The sequence below is a fragment of the Hippocampus guttulatus genome, chromosome 13 (genome assembly GCF_054856545.1).
Source record: "Hippocampus guttulatus isolate MCC_2025c chromosome 13, RoL_Hgut_1.0, whole genome shotgun sequence".
Classification (NCBI taxonomy): Eukaryota; Metazoa; Chordata; class Actinopteri; order Syngnathiformes; family Syngnathidae; genus Hippocampus; species Hippocampus guttulatus.
Window position 1 is genome coordinate 6,173,863 of NC_141273.1, and position 12,412 is coordinate 6,186,274.

At 41.6% G+C, this 12,412-nt stretch overlaps 1 protein-coding gene across 1 annotated transcript in view; it reads left to right on the forward strand.

The window, feature by feature from the left end:
- LOC147196104 (connector enhancer of kinase suppressor of ras 3-like) overlaps positions 1-12,412 on the forward strand; it is a 46,558-nt gene that overhangs the window by 25,933 nt on the left and 8,213 nt on the right. The window contains exons 8-15 of the mRNA XM_086127245.1: positions 56-124; positions 244-390; positions 1,948-2,072; positions 2,750-2,937; positions 3,442-3,528; positions 3,940-4,193; positions 7,843-7,880; positions 10,968-11,010. Coding sequence (XP_085983371.1) covers positions 56-124; positions 244-390; positions 1,948-2,072; positions 2,750-2,937; positions 3,442-3,528; positions 3,940-4,193; positions 7,843-7,880; positions 10,968-11,010 — 951 coding nt within the window. The remainder of the gene's footprint in view (positions 1-55; positions 125-243; positions 391-1,947; positions 2,073-2,749; positions 2,938-3,441; positions 3,529-3,939; positions 4,194-7,842; positions 7,881-10,967; positions 11,011-12,412) is intronic.

The following is a 12,412-nucleotide window of genomic DNA, read 5'->3' on the forward strand; positions in this document are numbered from 1 at the left end:
CAGTGTGGGACAAATAAAGGGTATCTTAATCTTAACAATTGTGCTTGTTCTTCAGTCCCCTGCTGACCTGACCAGGAAGATCCACGCTGGTGATGAAGTGATTCAGGTCAATCAACAGACAGTGGTGAGAATATTATTTGATGCAGTTTTATACATTCATATCACAGTATTTCGTATGGCATAATATAGTATTGCTAGCAAACGCTAATGAGACAGTGTGTGTGTTCTACTCCTGTCATCCAGGTGGGTTGGCAGCTGAAAAACCTGGTCATGAAACTAAGGGAGGATCCCAAAGGTGTGTTCCTCCTCTTAAAGAAGCGACCCACAGGAACAACGGGTTTTACCCCCGCCCCTCTCAAGAATATGCGCTGGAAGCCTCCTGTACCTCAGGTAGATCGGCACTTCCTCCTACGCATGTCTAGTCATTATCTATCAATTATAAGCTTTTTACAGGCAGGAATCCAAAGCAACAAGCCCAGACACGCCTGAATAAGGCTCTCTGAAGAGTTCAGTGCCCGGGTTCTCTGTCATAAATGGCATAGTCCCATGATTCAGTGAGGGAGATAAAAAGGCCATGATTTAGTGGGGGAGCCTGCTCAGATTGTATCTGGTTAATTAGAAACAAGAGCCTGGGACGTTGCCATTAAAATGAAACACAACTTGCAATGATCCATGGTAATCATGCATCGTACAAATTTGCAAATATTAAGTGACGATGCGCTTTTCTTAACAGCGAGTGAATGAGAAGCATTTTTGCACTTGAGTCGCCTTAAGCAGATGTCAAATAAACAAAGCAGCTGTGAAACTGGACGACTTAAATTCAAATTGCGCTTTTGTCAGATTGTGCAGCCTCCATTTGTAGTCATAGAATGAGATAAGCGTGTTTTAAGCCTGTCAACATGCCCACAGCGCCTTGTTTTAACAAGTAGTCACAGATATCAGTGTTGGCCATCACAGTTTATCTTGGACTCCTACAAGAAAAACAGCGACAGGTCTCCTGTTCTGTTTTAGGCTTGAATGAATGCGTTGTCGTATTGTTTTATGTGTACACGTTGCAGCCGTGCGGAGATCCGTAAACCGGTATAAAGGCTATTTTATTCATTTAGAGTCATCGTTGTGAATCATCAAACACTCACTGGGTCATTCCATACTTGGAGGACATTTCGGCGTCAACATTCTTGAAAAATAAACCTTTCATTTTCTAATTTTCTGCTACATAGTCATGAGTAATAGTTAATAAAATATAAGTGATTTCATTTCCTAAGCCTAGATCAATGGTACGATTTTTATGACATGATTTATTTGGTCTTTACAATACCTGCCACTGTAATGACATTGACAGGCTTGCTGGTAACAGGGTTGCAAATCCGGACGAATGTTAGCTTTTGTTTGGGGGTAGAAGCTACAGATTTTTAGCTAACTGTTACTGCTGACCAAGAGGACAAACATGTAAATAAAGATATATTACTTTCTTAATAGAATTGTGGTATTCTGATCATACGCAGAACAGGGTTGCGTGCATGTTGTGGGACACACGTTCCATGAATGATCATTCTTATTTATGTTTATTCAAACAAATGTTCCCACAGATACGGGAAACATAATTGAAACACATTTTATTTAAAAAAAAAAAAAAAAAAAGGAAATGAAAATTGGATTTCAAGTGTTTTATTTGAGGTTCAATTTGGTCAATAGTTTTTTTTTCTCTGACATTTACTCGTCCTGAGATTTGGTCTCAATGTACCGGTACTCAGAAATGGCTTTTTTTTTTTACTATTTTGTATGTGGATTATTTCAAATTTGATGGGTGGGACGCAAAATGTCCTCAAATTCTGAAATGACCCCACTGTCAAGTGTATTACTAAGGTCAGATCAGAAAAGCGATTGAAGGCGCCATGTTGTTGTGTATGCTAGCGATTGTTTGGCTTATTTTGCTGTCTTTTCCAGAACAATTCCTGTATGATCCGAGCCCAGTCCCCCTGCAGTACGGCTAACGGATCAACCAAAAAGGAGAAACCAGCGTTCCTTGATTTTTACATCCCGCCGCCCCCTCAAATGCCGTACACGCCAAGGTGAAACATCTCATTTGTGCAGGAGTTACAGTATTTTTGATACACTGCTGCCCCACACTAAGGTGTGAAGTTGGAAGCTGCTTGGAATCGTGGTCAAAGCCTTTTTGTTTGGAGTTTTGCTGTGTACTTTCATGAAGGTTTTCTTCAGGCACTCCTCTTTACTCCAGCAGGTCAAACACATTCATATACAGCATGTTAGGTTAGTTGAAGACTCTTAACGTGCCTATTTTGTGTCCGTCAGTCTCTTGTCTATGCTTCCTGCCTCTCAGCACCCGTAGCAAGCTTTGATAGGCTGCGGCTTCCCTGTGATCCCCCCCAAAAAAGTGGATTAGACTATGGAGGGAAGATTGCTGGAACAAGTTTATTAAACAGATGCAACAAGATGCAAGTTGTTTCTTAGTATCCTTCCTTCCTAATAAGTATCTGCAGCCTGACATTTACCTCCTACAGAATAGTCTGTTCTGCTTTTTTCCAACCAACTCTCTCCCACAAATCCCACCACCGTCCTGATGCAATGACTCTTATCTTCCTCCTCCAGGGAGATGACAACATTGTTCCACATTCGTTTAGATCATAGAGGGACTGATTTTTTTTTTAAGCTATGTCTTTGCCATATACAAATCATGCTTTGTTTTGTGCTGTTAAAAATAGTCCTGCACTGTTGTGCTTGTTTGCAGAGAGGGAAGAACAGACGCCTTCTCTAGCTTTAGTAAAAGGCCAAAAGGCTCGGAGTCGCCCAACTCCTTCCTGGACCAGGAGAGTAGGAAACGCTGCACCATTGCAGATTATGACAAACTAAGTGCCGGCTATCCAATCGATGCCAATGTCATCCAGCCCAGAATGAGGGAGTACAAGAATTCTCGTGGTTTGTACCTTTTAATCATATGCATTTCTCCTATGTGCCGTTAATACAGTGATTCCAAACCAGGGTGCCGTGGCACTCTAGTGTGCCATGAGGTTCATCGGGGTGAGCCGATTCCACAGAATTTATCTGCAAATCCTGTTTTATTAACAACAAATATATATTTATTAATCCATCTCTGCCAGTAACATGTAGTGACAGGCAGAACAGTTAAATTTGATGGCAGAAGGGACAATAAACCTGTAGCCATTTCTACAAGAGAAAAGGTCATGGTTTACTGCGAGTATACCAACGTTGTGTTCAATTACACCTGCCCAAATTTCACGCCGTCATTTTTTGAGCCAATTGAGAGAAGCCATCATTATTTCAGTATTCATACTTTTCGTGACGTTTTCGTGGTGGCATGAGGTACCTCTAATGTAAAATACGTGCCTTCGCTTTCTAAACGCATGAACAGATAATACAGTACAGTAGTTCATATAACTGATACTCTCCCATGTTTTCTAGGTAAGCCCCGGCCACTCTCCATGCCTGTGGATACTTGTGTTGCAATTGTAGATCCCTTTGCTAAGCCATGGGCACAGAACAGGAAAGGTATTAACAGCATTCTTGTTTCAATACAGTATTCCAGCTAATAAGATTTTACTTGGACACACTTGTTTGCTCTGCTTGCTTATTAAGTCATTCCTATACCAAGCAACACCGTTTAATTTTGGTATGATGCGCAGGTTTTCCGGTCAAAATTTGCTTATGGTAGAGGTTCCAGTCATTTCCACCATTAGTTTTCTGTTGTCTTCCTTTGCTTTGATTGAATTTATTGGCGGCACCTGTCACACTGCAGTGATGCACCTATTATGATGCAAGCCTATACGGTTTATAGTTACAAACTGTACCACGGTGAGTAGCCTTGGCCTGTACCACCATAGACAAAAGCAGCTTTCAATATGCTCTGGATATTTTTTAACGATGCATAGCAAATCTAAAATGACTTATCATTCTGGCAAGGTGAGGACCTCATGTTTAGATACCTGAGCAATGAGAGGATCCCCACCATAGCCGAGGAAGTGGCGTCAGCGTCTCCGTCCACCTGCATGCCGACCGGGGAGCGTCGGCTAGTCAGATTGGACCATATCCGAGGCAGTCGCTACTACTCAAACTCCGACCTCCACAACAGCGCCACCATCCCCTACCAGGAGGATGTCAAGAAAGCGCCAGTAGCTGCGGTCTCCAAGCGCACAACGGCCGAACATTCGCTACTGGTCAGTTGGATCACGAGACTTAAACTGTTGACTCAATGATGATCCGCTTCCTATTTGGGGCTTCCTTTTCCTGTTTCCTTGGTGCCTTTGATTTTTAAAGTCCGGCTATTTTTTTGCCGGCAGCTTGTGACTCTCTTGCACTCTCTTGCCAACTCGGTTTCCCTGGTTTTGACTACTAGTACCAACTACTACTCATCCACACACTCTGCATTTGTCGTACCAGTGTCCGACATAAAGCCTTTCTTCTTGGTGACCCGATGAGCCAGTTTGTGGTGGCCCTGTCAGAAGGGGTACTGGGCCTGTATGGTCATGATATAATACATTAGTTGTCGTCACTATTTGGCTTATCAATAGAAGGTTAATAGAGTTTGGACAAAATGAAATTGACAAAAATAAAATGAAGAGGGAAAAATTGCAATAAAAATACTTGAAAACGTTTTTAGATAAGCAGGATAAATAGTATACAGTTATTGCTGAGTAAAATTAATTTGTTTTTTCACTGGCATTTCAAACGAAGACGATTTTCCAGTTTGGGTGCACAGAACATTGTCGACAGACTCTTGAAAGTGTGACATGCAGTCCTTGTGCAATACACACATTGAGCGCCGTAGGGCATTGAATTTCCCCACACCCTGCCAATAGTGTTGATATGAATTTACAGATAAAGCCGACACCATTTACTACCATTCTCCAAGCGGCTCCTTCTGGTGACGATTACTTGCCACATCTACTATGGCTGCCACATCTACATAAAAGCCGAGGTGACTAGCTTGCAGCCATGTTGGACGTGGCTCAGCCAGGCTTCTGCAGTCTTTCTAGTTTTGTCTTCATCTTCAATTCAGTGAAGTCACCTGAATATATTTAGAGAGGTGAACAGGGGAGCCTGGGCTGCATGGATGAAGAATAGGTATGGTGGATTAATGAACTCTAGGTTTTTCACCAAAATGTAGACACATGGGATAAAATGCAACTATATTTGCCACTTGACCACGCTCTTAGATTTATTTGTGGAATGTGCCGGGTGGACCATTTACAGCATATGGCTTTATCAGTGAACTGTGTTGATTTTTTCCGGTGTGAATTTAATCCCAGCTGGAGTAACTTTGTTTACTTTAACCTACTTTAACCTTTAACGTACGGTGGTGCATGACCTGTATCACTGGAAGTTGTTAGCGGTCAGCAATCTGGAATTGCAGCTTGCGATCAAAACTGTTGCGATAACGGGTCGATTGTGGAAGGTTGGTTGGCTTGAAAAGTAGATCTTGGGTCAAAAAAGGCTGGGCACCCTTGAGCTAAAGCATACAGGAGTTGCAATTGCACAAGTAATATGAGTGCTTTAAAGAATAAATACATTCTAAAAATCTAAAACCATTTATTTCGCGCTTACATTCCAACAACGCACAATATTAAATATTTATTTATAGGGGCAAATGTTCCTCAAACCTTGTAGCGCAGCTGACCGTGTTCATGCCATGACAGATTATGAATGACCACCATAGAAACAAACGAAAGCGAAGAATTAAAATATGACTCAACATTAGCTATGCTTCAGCAAAACAATTGATGCTGTGTTAACAATAGTAATGACACAGTGCCGTAAAGTGTCATGGTGTTGGTGCTCGTTGTGCACTACAACCTTGATGATGAATAAAGCTTTTGTTAGCACAGAGTTTTTTTTCTGCACACTATTGGACAGAATAGTCTTATGATGAAGCTTCACGTCGTGTCGCTGCCCGTATTCCTTGCTGCAATTCCGTTGTCCCGCTGCTACTGGAACAAATCAATTAGCGTCAGGGGACATGAGGCTAACCCCGATTCATGCCCTTGTATCCATTCAAGCAAGCACGTTTTGTTCTTTCATCATTTAAAACATCCTGCTTCTGCCAGGTTATGTCAGAAATCAATGCACCTTTGCACCAAAAATTGACTTGGAAATTTGTACTGGCCTGACCGAGCCAGCGTCTGAAGGTAGGTAGTGTTTGTGGCCCGACAGTGGTGTTATTGCCCTGGGCCATCGGGCCACCATTAATGTCGAACCATGAGTACTGTACTATAAGCACATTACATCATCACTCCTTTAACCCTGACTACAACTAAGTCTCATCTTGCCCTCAACATGATCCGTTTCTTCAGGTTAGGATACTGTGCTGTCTGTGACCCACAATGTACATATTAAGTTATGTCTCTGCCTGGTATTACTTTGGTCATTTTCTTATTTTTGTTCTGTTTCCACCAATAAGTTATAAAGTAAGGACCATGCTGTTTCTGTGAATGCAATTGTGCATGTTTTCGATTCCTTTTGTGATAGCTCCTCGATAGCGTTTTCCTCTGCCGATGGTTGCCTCTTGTAAGCTATGCATATCCTTCCAATAATCGTTTTGATTGTCACTTCAATTGACATTGCTGCGATGGTTGGTGAAAGGATGTTTTCATCGCCGTCACTAACAAATGTTTGTGTTGGGTTGAGCGTAGTATTTTTCAGTTTTGTCTCAGTTTACTCTGCCATTACCCAACTCAAGGGGAATATACATGCAGCTGGATTACAGTAATAACTGGCCTTTTTCAACCAGGGTGTTAGTTACTGTTGAACCAATGTTTTTGTCCACGCAGGTCAACTTACCTTGTGCTAGCTCATGCTATGGAAAGACTTCAGATCACATCAGACAGTATTGTTTAAAAGTAATGTACTGAGAGCAAGGTTCCGTTATTGCTTGATATGCCTTTTTGTAATAAAGTGCATAGCATTTTATTAAAAAGTACAGTTTGTTGCAGTCATTTTTCGTATTGTCTTTATTTTACCATTGCGTGTGAAGTTACTGCTTCAAAATTAACCATGTTCTAACACATGCTGTTTTCATTTAGTTCGATGCTCATTCATCTTCTGGATCCAAATTTTTTTTTTTTCCCCCTGATAAAATGACCTCAGAGAGGCGTTACAGTTTGACTTTTTCACTGCACGTGAATGCAGCACGATGCTATAGAGCCTTCTGCCTTTCTAACCTTCTCTGAACTCCACTTGTGTTTTTGAAGCATGTGGTGTAACAGGATAGCTAACGTCAAGGTACCCTCTGTTTGTGTGTGTGTGTGTGTGTGTGTGTGTGTGTGTGTGTGTGTGTGTGTGTGTGTGCGTGTGTGTAGAACATTTAAAAGTGAGGGTAGGATGACACCGCCTGGCAGCTTTTGCCCCTTTTCACTGATCGAAATGAACTCTCAACCTTACCCTGGGTTTCTGCTGCATGTGTTTTGCTAATCTTTTCTGTTTCTCCTTCCATCTATCTGGCTCTTGCCCATGCTTGCAGTGTTAGTTTCCTGCGATCTTCAATAATTTGCACCTTCTGAAGGTCTGAGGTTTTCCTAAATACCACACGCACTTCTTTCAACTCAACCCATCAAGTTAACCACTAACTCGTTATGCCAGCTCACATCACAAACATCTGTAAGCCGATGGTATGTTGACTCACAATTGAGTGTGAATCACAGACGGATAGACGTAATGATGAAAAATGTTTTATTCATGTCCAAACTGTTTTAAATTTAAATGCATAGACCAAGATACTCCATCTAGTTATTACAATTAAAGTGAAAGTAGCGTTTCAGATTGATTCATTTCAAATGGAACATAAAGCATGAACTTTTTTATGTATCGCAGGAACCCGACTGGCACTCTAGCAGGGACTTCCTCAACCGGTGAGTCTTTGCCCAATTTCGTCAACACATTCATGCAGTGTTCAACTTGTACATCAAATGTCAAAAACAAGATGTGGGCGAGTCACATTTTCCTTCATCAGACTGGGCCTGTGGAATTGTTTCAAACTGAAACAGGGGGATCAGTGGGTGGGCTGCTTTTACCGGGTGGGTTTTAAACACGGACAGGTGGCGAGAGCTGTGGGGTGGCAACACTCAGATCAGGGGTGGTATCATTTGAAGTGCCAAAATTACAGCATATAAAGTCAGATGATTAAAAAGTCAAAGTTGTTTCATAAACATGATAAACTGAGACTTAAACATCAACGCCTGGGTCTTAAATTTAGGGAAGTGAAAGATCAAAGAAAATAAGATTGCAGAATTGGCCCATGAGCTTGTACTGTTCCAGGAGGTTCCCCTATTGGGGAGTGGAACTCATGTTCAGCCTTGTTGTTTTATGACTCAGACCATCCCACTTTACTTCACAACATTTTAATGAAGATGTATTATTTTACCCGTATTAATTTATTAGTCGAGCTTCCTATTCCCTCCAAAGAGATTGTCATATGGCATTCATACTATATTTGTGTTTAGGGACTGTAGACTAACAGTAGTCAACAGTCTCCGCATCTCACTGCTGTACACCTTGCCAAATTTTGTCCATGATAAAATCTACAATGTCGACGAAACGTTCTGTACAGCATTTCTAAAAACTGTCAGTTGTTTGTAGGCGGGGGCGGAGTTGTTTTTGGAACGTAACCCCCATGATAAACGAGGTATTACTGTAATTTGGGAATTAAGTTGTAGCAAGAAGGCAAAACGGGCGCTTGGGTAACTGAAGGCACTGTTTGCTAATTTCAAAACGGACCCGTGGGATCTAGGGAGTGTCTTCACAGGTCGGGAATTGTCTCGACCTTTCAGATTAGCTAGTCCGGATCATTACGATTTTTTTGATTTCTCACAATTTAATATGTGGCTGAATTGGGATTCAAGGAAGGTTCTGTCCAACACTTGATTGATTAAAATGTCAATAGAAACATCTCAAAAGTACACATGAAGTAGCCTTCATCTTCAGAGTCTCGGACGCACAGCATCCTTCCGTGACAAATGATGACATCCGAGGCTTCCTCTTTCCTTCATATTTCGTTTCACCCGTGACACCAGTGTCTCCTCCGCTCTCGTTTACGCAGCCCGATGAAGCGCGACTCCCCACTTTAACGCCATGATCGATGACTCATGTCACCTTCCCACCTACATGCCTCTATTCTAGGTAGCAAAAACATCACAGCCAATTTATCGCCCGCTCAATCACATCAAATGACTCCCATTTACAATAAATAGACGGACGCGACGCTAATCGGTTGACTCATTGCCGTGGGAGTGTGCTGACGTATAGCGATACAGGGCAAGGCATTGGTTAAGGGCAGGGGATATGACTGATGCAGGAATTAATCGGCTGTCATCATCGTTTTAGGAGGGAAATGTACAAAAACAAATTAGTTTTCCACATGACAGCACATTTAATGTGATGTAGCATTGGTTAACATTCTCATATCACACGCATCGACTTGGTTTGGCTCCATGAACGACAAAAAGCAGACAAACACATCTTAATCGATTAATTTATTAATGGGCTTGAGTCCTTTCTTTGACATGCATTCAACACATTTTGTATAACTGTTTGGAGAAGGCCATTTTCTTTTGTCCGGACACAAAGCAATCTCCATAGAGGCATGCTTGGCTGTTCTTTGGACGAAATTTGAAAGCCCTGACCTCAATCCTATCAAACACCTTAAATATAGAATTTTGATGCTTGGCCAACACTCGTGTCAGTGGGGCTCATCTGTTCGTCAATTCTTAACTCGGCCTTCAGAGGTTTTCCACAGTCAAATATACCAACATTGTGGGAAATAATGTCTATTGTACTCTAAATAGTTTAAATTATTCCAACCTTTTTGGCATATTAGTAGCCTGCCTACAGTCAGCACTCGTAACTTGCTGCAGTGTTGGCCTATCTGCCGGGAGTGTTTGGTAGCTGTTGAAAAAGAGGTGAGAAGTGTCAGCTATGAGTGGATATTCACCATCCATCACAGGAGGCGTATCCAAAATGTAAATGGAAAATAATGTTCTATTTTAATTGATATTGAACAATATTGTGTTATCTTGTTTGTCGTTAAATGCATTCATTGCATTGCGTGTGTATGTAGCTAGATTGTATGGCTGTACCTAATATTGCAGCCATCCTTTTGTCTCACTGTTGCTGTCGTAATGTGGGCATCAGTTTGTTGTGTGGTTCTATGTGACAGGATGGCCTGTTTTTTAAGCCCCTTCTTCCTGCTGTTGGTCTGACAACCACATCGTGTTGTTTTTGTTTAAGAAAAAACAAACACATTTTAAAAAACAAAAAGAGATGGAAAGTAGAGTTATAATACTTGGGTTGGATTTTCCCTTTGTATTTTATTTTGTTTTTACTTTATTTTTTTCTATTCAGTTAGTTTAAATTAGTATTTTGAGCAAGCCTGTTTAGTTTTTTTGTAAATTATTTGTTTTATTTCATTTTGGATTGGTTTTACTTTTTTCATATGTGGAGTTTTTTTCATTTGTTGAATGTGAGATGTTTTTATTAAGAGCATTCATTTTTATTTTTGTCATTTTTAGTTTGACTGATTTTTTGTTCGTTTTCGTTCACTCTAATAACCTCAATCAGAAGAGGGAAAAGGGTTAAGCAACTGCAATGCAGGGAAAGAAGCTTCCATTTTTGTTGCCTTAAATTACAGGGTGAGGCCCGTCCGGGATGCACTGTTTATTTTCAGCTTTGGGAGCCCATGTTGCTGTGTCAGTTTTGCCAATCAAAACCACTGGTACCAACCTACCACATTCCAACCATTAAAAAAATCTTCCACAGAATCTGCCAGAATCAGTCCATCCATGCCAGCTTGCAATAGATTGTGTGGTTCAGAGAAAGTCGCAATCTGTACATGTTTGCGTGAGATGCTGAAACAGTACCGGTACTTAAGTGGGACGGTTATTTGAAGTTGAGATATTTTCTGTGGTGTCCTGTCGATTAAAGTCTTCTCCTTGCTTTTGCAGGTATAATCAACCAAATATGCGATCCTGGTCCTTCTCTCAAGCTGTAAGTACGCTTGCTGTCTCTGTCAAGCGAAAACAAAATTCTGCAGAAATTGTGGGTTACTTTTGAAAATGTGATTCGAGGAAGATGGGCAGTGCAGTGATGTAGTGACTGCCAGTCTAAACATTAACTATTATGTAAGATGCTTAATTTATACTTAAGCTCCATGTTGGGTCGAAACTTGCACACTAAAATTTAGTTGAAAATGTAACTTCTGCAAGTAAAAATAATACTTGTACATATGGGCTGAATGTCATTTTACTGTGCGCCCATCTGAGTTTTCTTCCAGTGCTCTAGTTTAAAAAAACCAAAAACAAAACTTTTTGGTGTATGGGGGGGAGGGGGGCATGTGAGAAGCCATCTTGAGCACACGCAAAAGCAGTATTTTATTAATAGTCATGCACCACAAGACCCCTCGTGGCGACCATAGGAGCTCTACCAAGTGAGCAGACGAGATTGTGATATCATGACCAAGCCTGCACCCCCTCCCCCTTTGACACATTCTCTTGCTCAAGAAGAATAGCCTCTCTGTCAGCCCTTTCTCTCACACACTTGGTTTCGGGTCAGGAAGGGTGTGGAGTAGTGTTGGGGCCGTGAGGTACATTAGATAAATGCCGTGACACTTCCCAGCATGAATCGTGTTGGGAGATTGAGCGCTACAATGGTGTGACCAATCAGAACTCTCGGGAATCCTTAAGGCCTCTTGAACCTTCGCTGCATAGAAATGCTGCTTTTATTCATGATTAAGTTGTACACTGACACTTGGGAAAAATAATAATAATGTGAAGGATGTGGAAATGAAATGCTCCATTAGGACACAGAACTACAGTAAATGGACAATATGTGTTGTATGCCCTCCCGAACAAGGAGGGCATGCTCCACACACTGATTTTTGCAGTTTATTTGTGAGCAACATATATATCGATAACCGCGGCCTAATCACTGTAAGAGCTTTTGCCTCTTCGGACGGGCTGCCAGTGTAAAAATTAGCGTGTGGTATGACTCCTTAACAAACTTTGGCCATATTTAAGAAGTCAAGCTACCTTTTTTGCGAACTGCACTAAACAGGAATCATCCATTTTCTGATGCGCTTTATCCTCACAAGGGTCACGGGGCGTGCTGGAGGCTATCCCAGCTGTCTTCGGGCAGTAGACGGGGGGCACCCTGAACCGGTCGCCAGCCAATCGCTGGGCACACAGAGACGAACAACCATCCGCGCTCACACCTAGGGACAATTTAAAATGTTCAATCAGCCTGCCATGCATGTTTTTGGGAGAGACATCGAGGCGGCAAAATAGCATTTTATGGCAAATGTGGAAATTGTCAATTCAAATCCAGCTCGATTTGTGTTGACACGAGATGCCTATTTAAATTGAAATTAAGTCTCATACAGGATTCGTGACTG